The following is a 14,461-nucleotide window of genomic DNA, read 5'->3' on the forward strand; positions in this document are numbered from 1 at the left end:
TTCTTTTAATTTGTATCATTTTATAATTTTATGACATTTTATAATTTAATTTTGTTAATGATCTTCTCCCACATTAAAGTGTAAGCTCCATGAGGTGGTGTCCTTCTTTGTTTTTGTTTAGTATTATATTTCATTTTGCTTAACAGATATTTGACACTCAATAATTGAATAAATAAACGTTTGAGATGTGACCTTTATTTTCTTTGCAATGTTTTAAAAAGCAACTCCATAGTTTTCTCTCTTTACTTTTTACTGAGACAAGATCTCATCAGACTTGTTACATAGTAACCTAGCATGTGGGTGGTTTTTCCACATTTCTACTTGTGTGATTAATGAATCTTCTCTCAAGTCTACAGCTTGAGAATAGGTTAATATATATAACTTCCAGGCCAATTCCCAGATTCTAGCAGGAATCCATGATATGTGACATCACTATATTCAGGAATATCTTCTCCTGTCCTGTGGCTTGTTTTTCTGTCTCTCTCTATCAAGGACTCTATAAGGATTTTTTTTTTTTTAAGGGAGATGTCCAGGCTGCATTACAAATGTTTTGAATCAGAATCTCTGGGGTAGGTGCATAATTGCTTTCTTCAAAATAATGTTTTACAGGTGATTCTGATGCCCCCCAAAATTTCTTTTAACTTGCCGAGAATAAAAACTACAATTTCTAGCATTCACCATAATAAAGCTGCTGTCACTAGCAAATGCAATGTTCATCTATTTGTTCTCATTCACTTTCCTCCTTGTGCTGCTTGTGGGGATGTGAAGGATGTCTGTTTGCACCAAAAACACACACAAAAAAAACCATGCAGTTGAGAGAGAGCTGGTAAATTTTCTGGGGCAGACTCCACTTCTTCCAGACATCAAATAGATGGAATGAAGACACATTTCTTAAATGGGCTTTGCTTTCTCAAATTAATGTCAGTTTTTCCTAACCCATTTCCATGGGCGCGAAAGAAGCTCAACACATTCTGCAATAGGTTGTCCTACTATCGCTTGCACATTTTCGATTATCTCTACTTCTGCAGCAGTATTTTAATGCCAGGTTGGAAGAAGATGCATCAGGGATTGCTAGCAAAAACAACTTCAAATTATAAATTAATAAGATCTGTGAAATATTTGACTTAATACGTGAATGACAAATGTCATCATAGCATAAATCCTCCAATATACTGGACATCAAGCTTGAGTAATACAGTCCAAACTGTTTAAAAAAAAAAGTATTAAGCTTTTCTCTTTATTTAGGCTATTAATTTCTCTCCTCCTTTTTCACCTCTACCTATTTTCTAGTCACTGGTTTTATTGGGTTACAACGACCTGAGCAAATACTTTTTCTTCTATTACTTCTAACCATACCTCTCACTTTAAATCTGTATGGATCATACATTCTAATCTTAACCACAAATGCATAACCATACCCTAAGAATGAGAACTCTCATTCTTTTTCATTGATAATTGATTTTATTATTATAAATTCATAGGTGATTCATTGTTCCATCATCACTAAAGAGTGTGAGATATGTCAGTGAAAGGAGCAGGAACTGCTCAAAAATAACATCCTCCTGAATTAATACAACATTGGTTGGAAACAATAGCAACAGAAGAATTTTTTTCTCCCCTTAGATATGTGTTTCATTGTCTGTTCTGGCTGGAGGTGCAGAATGTCCATCATTATTTAAGGATTCTATGTTTGCTTCATTCATGGCTTTTCTCCACTTTCCGATTGCTTAGTATCTTTTCCTTGATATTTTTTCTTCATAGTGAAAATCAATACAATATATAAAATAAATGCTAAGAATTTTAAGCTGTCCATCAAGCCGCAGTAGGTATATCTGTGAAAAGAGAAAAAGGTCAATTTTCATTTTAAATTGGATGGAACAATTTACAGTGTTGCTCTCCAATATGCAGAAGACCTTAAAAGAAAAAAATGATGTTTGAAATTATGCATAAAAATGTTAAGGCAGCAATTCTAGTGATTCTTTTTATCGAAGCATAAGGAGTTTTTGATTATTTTAAAAGGAATATTAAGCCATAGAAACTGAGGGTGGTTAATGATCTACCCAAGTGCTTTTCATAAGCTAAGGTATATTTGGAATGTTTAACTTTCTCAAAGACACATTAGTTCACATGTAACGGTAACAGATTATAAAGGAAATGAAATGGACTGTGAGAAAATCAAATTGAATCCATTTGTATTGAACCAGGAGCGAACGTTTAGCTTATAGGTGAAATACAGTCCACAAGCCTGTGCCATGTGGCCTACTGGAAGTTTTTGACGAAGCCACATAAAATTACCCAGCACGCGTGGTCTATTCTTGTGAGTCTCAACTTTGGTTGCACAGTACAATCACCTGAGGAGGTTTTAAAACTCCCATGCCCAGGCCATACCCCCTGACCAATTCAATCACAATTTCTGAAGGTGGGAAACAGAAATTAGTATTTTTCAAAGCTCCTCCAGTGATTGTAATGAGCAGGAAAGATTAATGACCACGACCTAATAGGGTAGGAAGTACTAACTGGCCTCATGACATTGTTACCTAAATGTTGACAAGCTTTATGCAAAAAATACTTTGAACAATTATTAGGTTTAATTGAAGATGAATGGAATTAATTGTATAATTTTGAGCTTTTTAAGCTTAGGTGTATTAAAATTGCAATAGGATGTTGTGGTGTACCAAATACAATGAAAGAAGTATTTCAAAAGTCGTCAAATATATTTGCCTCATGCTTGGGTTATATCAAGTAGTCATATGCCAATGTTAAACTTTTAAAAATCTCCATTGCAGGAATTCTTGGAGGACGAAGTCAAGATGGCAGCGTAGGCAGACTCGGAACTCACCTCCTCCCGTGGACACAGCCAATTTACAACTACTCGTGGAAAAATTACCCCTGAGACAGAACTGAAAACTGGATAAGAGGAACTCCTGCAACAGCAGACAATCCTAAATGAGGTGGAAGAGGCAGAAACTCCCTTCTGGAGAGGAAAAACGCCGCCTTCACAAGTCGCCAGCTTCACGGCCGCCGGGAGCAGCCCACAGGTCCGCAGCCCTCCCTGGAGGAGCGGGGCCCTGAGCCGGGGAGCGCCCCCGCTGTGGGCATTTTGTGGACCCAGCACAATCCAGACAAGTGGCAGAATATCCGACTTTGCCTGCTACTAAAACATTGGGGCGCACCCCCAGAAAACCCGGTTCACAAAGAAACTAAAACCGGCTCTTAAAGGGCCCATGCGCAAACTCACCCATTTCAGAAAGCAACCTAAAATCAACAGAAAGAAAGGTGCACAATGCTTTGGTGAAAAGAGACTCATCTGATAGGCCCTGAGTGCATCTCGATGAGGGGTGAGACCTCTCCAGGGACTGGGACATTGGCGGCGGCCATTGTTGTGGCCTGATGTGGGCGAGCTGACACAGATGCCGTTGGAGTTCTCCCTGAGGCCTGCTAGCCCAGGGTCTGCCCCACCCTCTAGAGCACCGATTTGGTCCAGCTAGGCCAGGGCAGGCAGCCCACCCTGGAGACTGGCCCCACCCAACAGCGGGCCCTCGGGCAACTTGTGGGCCTGCATAGGTTGGTGACTATATTCCCTGCAGCCTGGCAACTGAGCCGACTTCAGTGGGGCAGGGCATACACAAGGAGCGGGTGGTTAGTGTGGGGCTCCCGCCGTGGAGAGACTAGGTCTGCTTTGGCGGGTTGGGGCGCGCACACGGGGCAGGACTGTGTTGACTGTGTGTGTGGACCTGTGGGTGGCAGGGCTTGTCAGCTGCAGAAGACTTGTGCTTCTCAAAGACTCACATAGTGGGTTTGCCCCACCTTCCAAAGCCTGAAACAATTGGGTGCTCCTGTGCCTGAGGCCAGCCACACCCAGCTGCAATCCTCAGAGAACTGAAAGAGACGTAAAGGCGGGAGGCTTATAGCAATTGTAAGGCCCTGAGCCTAACAACCTGCCATGCTGGGGCCTACTCACTTAAAAGAAATACTGCAACACAAATGTGGTATCAGAACTTGCAGCCAACTGTGCTGGGGCGTCCCACACCTGATAAAGAGACTGAAGGGCCCACAACAACTACAAGCGGCTGAGCATTACAACAGCTGGCCAGGAGCATAACTCGGCCTCCCTGGGCGCCTACAGGGAGAGCAAACAGGCCACAACAGAAGGACACATGTAGCCCACATTGAGAACTGAGGGAAGCACACTGCAGGCCCCCTAAGGCATCACTTACATAAGATCACCTATCCAAGAGCAGGAGACGTAGCTGACCTACCTAATACACAGACACAAGCACAGGGAAAGAGGCAAAATGAGGAGGCAAAGGAATACATTCTAAGAAAGGGAACAGGACAAAACCCCAGAAAAGGAACTAAGTGAAATAGAAATAAGCAACCTACCTGACAGAGAGTTAAACAAAGAGTGTTAAGGATGCTCACTGATGTGGGGAGAAGAATAGATGAACTCAGTGAGAATGTCAATGGAAGATATAAAAAAGAACCAATCGGAAATGAAGAATACAATACTGGAAATGAGAAATTCACTAGAGGGACTCAAAAACAGAGTAGAGGATACAGAAGAACGGATCTGCGAGCTGGACGAAAGAATAGAAGAAATTACCCAAGGTGAACAGGTAAAAGGGAAAAGAATTAAAAAGAGTGAGGACAGTCTAAGGGACCTCTGGGACAACATCAAGCGCACTAACATCCGTGTTATAGGTGTCCTGGAAGGAGAAGAGCGAGACAAAGGGGCAGAGAATCTATTTCAAGAAATAATAGATGAAAACTTCCCTAAGCTAAGGAAGGAAACAGACATCCAGGTACAGGAAGCACAGAGAGCCTCAAACAAGATAAACCCAAAGAGGCCCACACCAAGACACATCATAATCAAAATGTCCAGAATTAAAGATAAAGAGAGAATCCTAAAAGCTGCAATTGAAAGTCAAGTTACATACAAAGGAAACCCCATAAGGTTTCCTGACTTCTCAGCAGAGAAGTTACATACAAAGGAAACCCCATAAGGTTTCAGCTGACTTCTCAGCTGAAACATTACAGGCTAGAAGAGAGTGGCACGATATATTTAAAGTGCTAAAAGGAAAAAACTTACAGCCAAGAATACTCTACCCAGCAAGGTTATCATTCAAAATGGAAGGTGAGATCAAAAATTTCCCAGACAAGCAAAAATTTAAGGAGTTTGTCACCAAGAAACCAGTACTACAAGAAATGTTAAAAGGATTGATTTAAGGGGAAAAGAGAAGACCACAAATAGGAAAAACTTTCTATTTCCATAATAAGAGGGTAATGGATACAAATGCACAAAAAAGAGGTTAGATATGATATCAAAAACATAAAAGGAGGGAGGAGGGGAGCTAAAGAGTAGAGCTTTCAGACAGAGGTCAAACTAAAGAGACCATCAATTCTGTATAGAAGAAGAAAGAAACAGAGAAGGACTACTACAACATTGAGAAAAAAGAAAAAAGAAGAAGAAAAAAAAAGTTAAAAAATGTCAGTAAGTACACACTTATCAATAGCTACTTTAAACGTCAATGGACTAAATGCTCCAATTAAAAGGCATAGGGTGGCTGATTGGACAAAAAAACAAGACCCACATATATGCTGCATACAAGAGACACTCTTCAGACCTAAAAACACTCACAAACTGAAAGTGAAGGATGGAAAAAGATACTCCACGCAAATGCCAATGAAAAGAATGCTGGGGTAACAGTACTCATATCAGACAAAATAGACTTTAAAACAAAAACTGTAAAAAGACACAAAGAAGGGCATTACATAACGATCAAGGGAACAATACAAAAAGAGGATATAACACTTGTAAATATCTATACACCCAATATAGGTGCACCTAAATATATAAAGCAATTATTAACAGACAAAAAAACAGACATAGACAGTAACACAATAATAGTAGGGGACTTTAACACTCCACTTACACCAACGGATAGATCGTCCAAACAGAAGATCAATAAGGAAACATTGGCCTTAAATGACACACTAGAACAGATGGACCTAGTTGATATATACAGAGCATTCCATCCAAAAACCGAAGAATACACGTTCTTTTCAAATGCACATGGAACATTCTCCAGGATATATCACATATTAGGCCACAAAACAAGTCTCCATAAATTTAAGAAGATTGAAATAATACCAAGCATCTTTTCCGACCACAATGGTATGAAACTAGAAATCAACTATAGGAAGAAAATCAGAAAAGCCACAAATACGTGGAGATTAAACAAAATGCTACTGAACAACTACTGGGTCAATGAAGAAGTCAAAGAAGAAATCAGAAAATACTTGGAGACAAATGAAAATGAAAATATGACATGCCAGAATTTATGGGATACAGCAAAAGCGGTTCTAAGAGGGAAATGTATAGCAATACAGGCCTATCTCAACAAACAAGAAAAATCTCAAATAAACAATCTAACAATGCACCTAAAGGAACTGGAAAAAGAAGAACAAAAAAAGCCCAAAATCAGTAGAAGAAGGGAAATCATAAAAATCAGAGCAGAAATAAATGAAATAGAGACCAAAAAATCAATAGAAAAAATTAATAAAACCAAGAGCTGGTTCTTTGAAAAGGTTTGTCATAATTGACAAACCTTTAGCTAGACTCACCAAGAAAAGGAGAAGTCACAAATAAGTAAAATCAGAAATGAAAGAGGAGAAATTACGACAGACACCTCAGAAATACAAAAGATTATAAAATAATACTATGAAAAGCTATATGCCAACGAATTTGACAATCTGGAAGAAAGGGAAAAATTCCTAGAATCATACAACCTTCCAAAACTGGATCAAGAAGAAGTAGAGAATTTGAATAGACCAATCACCAGCAAGGAGATCGAAACAGTAATCAAAAACCTCCCCAAAAATAAAAGTCCAGGACCAGATGGCTTCCCTGGTGAATTCTACGAAACATTCAAAGAAGACTTAATACCTATCCTTCTCAAACTCTTCCAAAAAATTGAGGAGGGGGGGAAGCTCCCTAACTCATTCTACAAAGCTGATATTACCCTGATACCAAAACCAGACAAGGACAACACAAAAAAAGAAAATTACAGGCCAATATCACTGATGAATATCGATGCAAAAATCCTCAACAAAATACTAGCAAATCGCGTACAACAATACGTTAAAAACATTATACACCATGATCAAGTGGGATTTAGTCCAGGTATGCAGGGATGGTTTAACATTCGCAAATCAATCAATGTAATGCACCACATTAATAAAATGAAGAATAAAAATCACATGATCATCTCAATAGATGCAGAGAAAGCATTTGACAAGATACTGCATCAATTTATGATGAAAACTCTGAATAAAATGAGTATAGAAGGAAAGTACCTCAACATAATAAAGGCCATATATGACAAACCCACAGCTAATATCATCCTCAATGGTGAATAACTGAAACCTATCCCTCTAAGAACAGGAACCAGACAAGGATGCCCACTGTCACCACTCCTATTTAACATAGTACTGGAAGTCCTAGCCCGAGCAATCGGGCAAGAGAAAGGAATAAAAGGGATCTAAATTGGAAAGGAAGAAGTGAAACTGTCACTATTTGCAGAGGACATGATTTTATATATAGAAAACCCTAAAGAATCCACCAGAAAACTTTTAGAAGTAATAAACGAATATGGTAAAGTTGCAGGATACAAAATCAACATACAAAAATCAGTTGCATTTCTATACACTAACAACGAAATAGCAGAAAGAGAAATTAAGAATACGAGCCCATTTACAATTGCAACAAAAAGAATAAAATACCTAGGAATAAACTTAACCAAATAGGTGAAAGAGCTGTACACGGAAAACTATAAAACATTGCTGAAAGAAATTGAAGAAGACACAAAGAAATGGAAAGATATTCCGTGCTCTTGGATTGGAAGAATTAACGTAGTTAAGATGTTCATACTTTCTAAAGCAATCTATAGATTCAATGCAATCCCTATCAAAGTTTCAACAACATTTTTCACAGAAATAGAACAAAGAATCCTAAAATTTATATGGGACAACAAAAGACCCTGGATAGCTAAAGGAATCCTGAGAAAAAAGAACAAAGCTGGAGGTATCACACTGCCTGATTTCAAAATATACTACAAAGCTATAGTAACCAAAACAGCATGGTACTGGCACAAAAACAGACACACAGATCAATGGAACAGAATCGAAAGCCCAGAAATAAACCCACACATCTACAGACAGCTAATCTTTCACAAGGGGCCAAGAAGATACAATGGAGAAAAGAAAGTCTCTTTAACAAAGTAGACCCTTACCTTACACCATACACAAAAATTAACTCCAAATGGATTAAAGACTTGAATGTAAGACCTGAAACTATGAAACTTCTAGAAGAAAACATAGGCAGTACGCTCTTCAACATCGGTCTTAGCAACATCTTTTCAAGCACCATTGACCGGGCAAGAGAAACAATAGAAAAAATAAACGAATGGGACTACATCAAACTAAAAAGCTTCTGCACAGCAAAGGAAACCATCAACAAAATGAAAAGACAACTTAATAATTGGGAGAAAATATTTGCAAACCATAATCTGATAATGGCTTAATCTCCAAAATATATAAAGAACCCATGCATCTCAACAACAAAAAAACTAACAACCCAATTAAAAAATGGGCAAAAGACCTGAACAGACATTTCTCCAAAGAGGATATACAGATGGCCAACAGACACATGAAAAGATGTTCAAAATCATTAACTATCAGGGAAATGCAAATCAAAACTACAATGAGATATCACCTCACGCCCGTCAGAATGGCTATAATTAACAAGACAGGAAACAACATGTGTTGGAGAGGATGTGGAGAGAAGGGAACTCTCATACACTGCTGGTGGGAGTGCAAACTGGTGCAGCCACTATGGAAAACAGTATGGAGAGTCCTCAAAAAATCGAGGATAGAACTACCATATGATCCAGCTATTCCACTGCTGGGTATTTATCCAAAGAACTTGAAAACACCAATGTGTAAAGATACGTGCATCCCTGTGTTCATTGTAGCATTATTCACAATAGCCAAGAGTTGGAAGCAACCTAAGTGCCCAGCAAAGGACGAATGGATGAAGAAGCTGTGGTATATATACACAATGGAATACTACTCAGCCATAAGAAATGATGAAATCCAGCCATTTGTGACAACATGGATGGACATTGAGGGTATTATGCAAAGTGAAATAAGTCAGAGGGAGGTCAAATACCATATGATTTCCCTCATTAAGTAGTAGATAATAACAACAGTAAACAAACACATAGAGACAGAGATTGGATTGGTGGTTACCAGAGCGGAAAGGGGGAGGGAGGAGGGCGAAAGGGATAATTTGGCACATGTGTGTGGTGATGGGTTGTAATTAGTATTTGGGTGGTGAACATGATGTAATCTATGCAGAAATAGAAGTATAATGATGTACACCTGAAATCTATACAATGTTATAAACCAATGTTACTTCAATAAACAAAAAATTAAAAGAAAAATCTCCATTGCCATTAAGAAAAATTAATATGGGTTTTTGGTTATGTGACCATTGTTGAAAAAACTTGTATAAATTGGGTGTAGATTCAGAATTGCTATCGTAATGTAGATTTTCACTCCTTGGATTAGGAGTTGTTGATATTATTTGTCTATGTTAGATAAAATCAATGAACAATTATCTGGTTGCCATAAATCATATTGCCAAAAAATCATACAGAGACTAATTAACTTTTTGTTGTGTATTCACTGGTGAATGCACTGCTCCTTTTAAAAATTCCACTTTAGACAATCTTTAGGCAGTTACTTTGCAAAATATTTAGGTAATTTTAGGCAACGATCAAAAGGGAAGTGATAAGGGCCATGAGTGAGCTGCAAAGTGCTAAGAGTTCTGAAGAATGATAGTTATTTCCAGCTGGCTGGAATGGTGCAAACTTTATGAAAGAAGGTCACATAGTTGGAATCATACAGTACAGACCTTGTTCAGACTGCCTTCTTTCATTTAACAATGTGCATTTCAGGTTCTTCGTCGTTGTGTTTTTGTAGCTTGATAACTCATTTCTTTTTCTCGCTGAATAATATTTTGTTGTGGGATGTACCACTGTTTGTCTATTCATTCACCTATCGAAGGACATCTTAGTGGTGTGCATTTTTCAGTTATTGTGAATAAAGCTGCTATAAAGATTCATGTGCAGGTTTTTGTGGGGGCAGAAGTTTCCAGCTCATTCGGGTAAACGCCGAGGAGCACAATCGCTTGATCATACAATAAGCCTGTGTTTAGCTTTGTAAGAAACTGTCAGACTGTCTTCCAAAGTGGCTGTACCATTTTGCATTCCCACCAGCAATGAAAGAGAGTTCCTTTTGTTCCACATCCTTGCCAGCATTTGGTACTGTTTATTTTTGTTTTGAAGAGCTGTTGATATATTTAGGATATTTGCCTTGTGTCTGTGTAATGAATTACAAACTTCTTTTCCAATTTACATTTTGTCTTTGAAATTTGCTTAAGATAATTTTCGTGATACAGAGTTCTAAAAATATTTTATCGTTTTTTTCTACAGTAGTTTTTGGGGTTTGGGTCATAATTAGAAACACATTCCTACTTCCTAGATAATTAAAAGAAATTCTACCGTGATTTCACTTGTAGTTGCATATTTTAAATTTATATGTTTGATTAGTCTGCAATTAATTTTTACTTAAGGATAAAGCATTATTGCAACTATTTTTTTCTAGGTGGCCAACCAGTTGTTTTCCTATGAACAGAAGAGTATAGAAACAATTTCTTCCCTTTTTTTCCCATTGACCTGTGACCAGAGCCCCAGCAGGTCATTTTGTGTCTTCCTAGAAAAGTCAGAGGCTATTGAACAGAGGGGTATTTTTTTCTCTCTTTTTTACTATTGCGGGCATTTGTGGAAACAAAAAATGATTTGACTACAAACCTCAAATCTTTTTTCTATTAGCTGTATGATTTTGAACAAGTTACTCATTTTCCTTGAATCTTAGTTTTTTCATGTTAAGGAAAAAGGAGAAAAAAATGCATCTCCTACTGTTTCTAAGAATATTAAAATGTGAGACCACATTGCCTGATACAACACTGAATACAAAGTTCATTAAATGGTGGCTATAATTATTAATATTATTATTATATTAAAAATGACATCTCATCCTTTAGAAATTAATATAGTCAGAGGAAAAGATCAATTAATGAAATATATTTAAGACAACTTACCCATACAATGTGGAATTATATATCCTACAAGACCCTCGATTCCCATAGTCGTTGGTAGACCACTTCATACACGCTCTATCAATCAGAGCCCCAAAATATATAGGAGCTGGAATTCCTCCTGCAACATGAGATGAGAAGATGCCAAACCAAGGAACATGTTTCACATGTAATTGGGTGATATTCCACATTGATACATTTTGAATTAAGTAAAAGCTGAAAATTTTGGAGGACTCTCCCATTGTTTTGGCTTAAATCTATTCGAGAATCAAGATTGTTAGGAATCTCAAAGGCTCAAACCGCAAAGTAATATAGACGTCTCTTATTTACCCTCACCCTCCCAACACACATGGGGAAGAAGGAACATCATATGCCTGTACATTCTGTTCTTATAATGCCATTTATCTTACCATGCCAATGATTGGTAAAAAAGGAGAATGTTGACAGTAAAACAGGGAAGTTATGTTGGTTCATATGTAATTTTTCTTAGGCAAGGAGAGCTGGAATAGTGGGAGTAGAATTATAACCTCACAGAGAAAGGAAAAAGCACTCAGTTCAACCACAAAAAGGCAGGAGATTCTCCAACTCTATTTTTAAGAAAATGAAAAAGTGAAGGCAACACTAGGATTCCCTCCCCAGAGAAGCACAGGCCCAGTTCACAGAGTGCTGGGCTCCTGGCGGGTCATCCCTCTCTCTCCGCTCAGAGCTCTGCTTCCTTAGAGCTCACATCCTGCATTTTCTCTCCCGTGATGGCATTTTAATCCCTCCTGAAGCAGCCTGGGCTGTCCAAGGTGGGCCCTGTGGTGCTGAATTTTGTTTCTGTTAATGTTCTGATCACAATAATGCCTATATGCACAATAATTCCAGTGTTCTGTGCCTAATCCAATTTTTATTTGTGGTATATGATTTTGCAGAATGTGTGGCTTTTCAGGAAACATATATTGCCCTACAGCAGAGGTGCCCATCTGCTCTTACTGCTATTTCAAGAAACTCTGAGACTGACTCCTAGTTCTAAGTATTGGTAATGTAACCAATATGTCAGGGACGTGCTAGTAGAGATCTAGCCTTCAGACAGCGGGACTGAAATAGTCATGATTTTACTTTGTTCTTTTTTATATTTTGACGAATGATTTTCAATTTTTATTTTGTTACATAAAAAATGGTAGCGATTTATATTTCACAATTTTACTGTTTCCATTTACTTTTAATCAGTCTCAATTTTCTGAGAGTAGACATCTTAGGATGACGAGAGACTGGTGTCTGGGGCCGACATATCTGAGGAAAACTGGTACTGAGAAAATGGGTGAGAAATTTGCAGGTTTCCACAAGTCACAGACACCCTTTGAAAAATGAAAAATATATGCCAATAATTAATTTTCCCCATATAATGCCACTGGTTTGACCAAACGATGATTTAAGTATTTTAGGCGACAAACTTGGCCTTAATCATTATTGGAATTTTAAAACTTTAAATAACCTCCATTACTTTCAGTTTAATACATTATATAGACCTTCCACAATTTACATATACGTTGTAGTTAAGACAATTGTTTGTGGATTGGAAGTTTGGTACTCAGTATGTATTTTTCCCATAGAAGCAGTTAGGTTCTCTTGTGTCATACATTGGACATATCAAAATAGGTGCTCACAATTAGGATGGCAAAATTCCTTTTTTCCTAATTTATGTCGCTAGAGGAACTTCCTCTATTATCAGTCTCATTTTAGCATATCAGAAGGAATACTAGATCCCCAGATTGCATTTTCTAGCCTAGATTCTGGGAGTGAGGCATCTCCATCAGATCTAGAGGAACTGCCAGTATGGACAGAGCCTGAGAGATTAGAGAAGCACAGAAGGGAATGCTGGGAAGAGAAGTGGAATGGAATCCTGCAGCATTTCCATCTTCTTCTCTCCCATGCCCTTTAGAGTTCCTCTTTTTACCTTTGAGGATCTGTGGCTTTCTCCCCAAATATACAACTTCTCCATTGTAATTTGGGCATAGAGTTATGTCCCTTCTGTTGCTTGCAAAGGGTCCCAGGGATTGACCCCTCCTACTTCTTTCTCCTTCTGCTATCAGTGGGCTCCCAGCCATGATCAGTCTTCCACCCCAATCCCTGGATGAATGAGGCCCTTTTCCTACTTCCCAGGAATAAGCATATAATGTCAACAGGTATTACAAAGGGACGCGCACAGGAGTTAGGTTAGAAGCTGTTAACTAGAGGAATCTGTACTGTCTACGCGGCGAATGGCAGTAAGGGAGAAAGGATGCTTTCCTAAATCTTACACTAATCACCTCGTTTGAATATTTAGAAATAGGCCTTTAACCTCTGGAGTATACAACCTTACTCTTTTACAGCAAAAACACAATTTCCTGAGCCTTCTTTTGTTCAGAACACTCCCGTATTCCAAGATGCTCAATTCTAGAGTTTTAGTTCTCATTCCCTCTTGCATTTTTAACTTCTGATCAAGATTAGCTGCCCCAGCCTTAGAGAACTAGGCAGCTGGAGTGGGGCAGTGAAAGTCCGCCTCTGTTGTTTCACAGTCTCAGCCTGACCAGATTCCCAGGCCTCCCAAGCTGTTTTGGGCATTATCTCCCTCATGTAGAAGGAAGGCCCTCCTCTCTGCCTGTGGGAAGAAATATTCCTAAATCTCAAAAAAGAAAAACTTTGAGAGACACTTATCTTTGTGTTAGAGTGTAAAACAAACATGATGATTCCTTTTTCTAATTCGACTTTAACTAGAATTATCAATCAAATTGTCTTTCAGGTCACTCAGTTTTCCTCTCTCTCTTATTTTTCATTTGCCACAAAAGAAAACGTTTTTTACTTATACTTTTTTTTTTACTTTCTTATAATTGGAAATTAATTGCATTCAGTCTTTAAGCTTTGACATAAAAATTTATATCTTGAATTTATAATCTGTGTATTTGTCATACCTAGTGCTCGTATAATTAGTGCATGGAAACCCACTGCAAGTGATTTCAGTTCAGGTTGAACGGTTCTGAAATAAGATAAAGGCAAAGAAACATTAAACGTCTCTAAAATACCAAACTACAACCAATATTAAAACATTTCTGTGTCATTGTTCTTCATCATAAAATGAAAACCCTCAAGGGAATAGCTGACACTATTTAAAGTTATATTTTTAGTTGTTTTAAAAGGAAAACATCTGAATGATAATAGTTATTATTCCCTTATTTATTTAATGTGTTATGATTTCCGGACAATTTAACAAACATGTTC

At 38.0% G+C, this 14,461-nt stretch overlaps 1 protein-coding gene across 1 annotated transcript in view; it reads right to left on the reverse strand.

The window, feature by feature from the left end:
- Positions 1-1,619: 1,619 nt before the first annotated feature.
- Positions 1,620-14,461, reverse strand: part of LOC101405350 (solute carrier organic anion transporter family member 1B3) — a 76,601-nt gene continuing 63,759 nt past the window's right edge. The window contains 4 exon segments of the mRNA XM_087441914.1: positions 1,620-1,714; positions 1,717-1,832; positions 11,225-11,342; positions 14,155-14,219. Of these exon segments, the coding sequence (XP_087298040.1) occupies positions 1,620-1,714; positions 1,717-1,832; positions 11,225-11,342; positions 14,155-14,219 (394 nt within the window).

Source organism: Ceratotherium simum, chromosome 17 (assembly GCF_057802395.1).
Source record: "Ceratotherium simum simum isolate JZ-2026a chromosome 17, ASM5780239v1, whole genome shotgun sequence".
Lineage (NCBI taxonomy): Eukaryota > Metazoa > Chordata > Mammalia > Perissodactyla > Rhinocerotidae > Ceratotherium > Ceratotherium simum.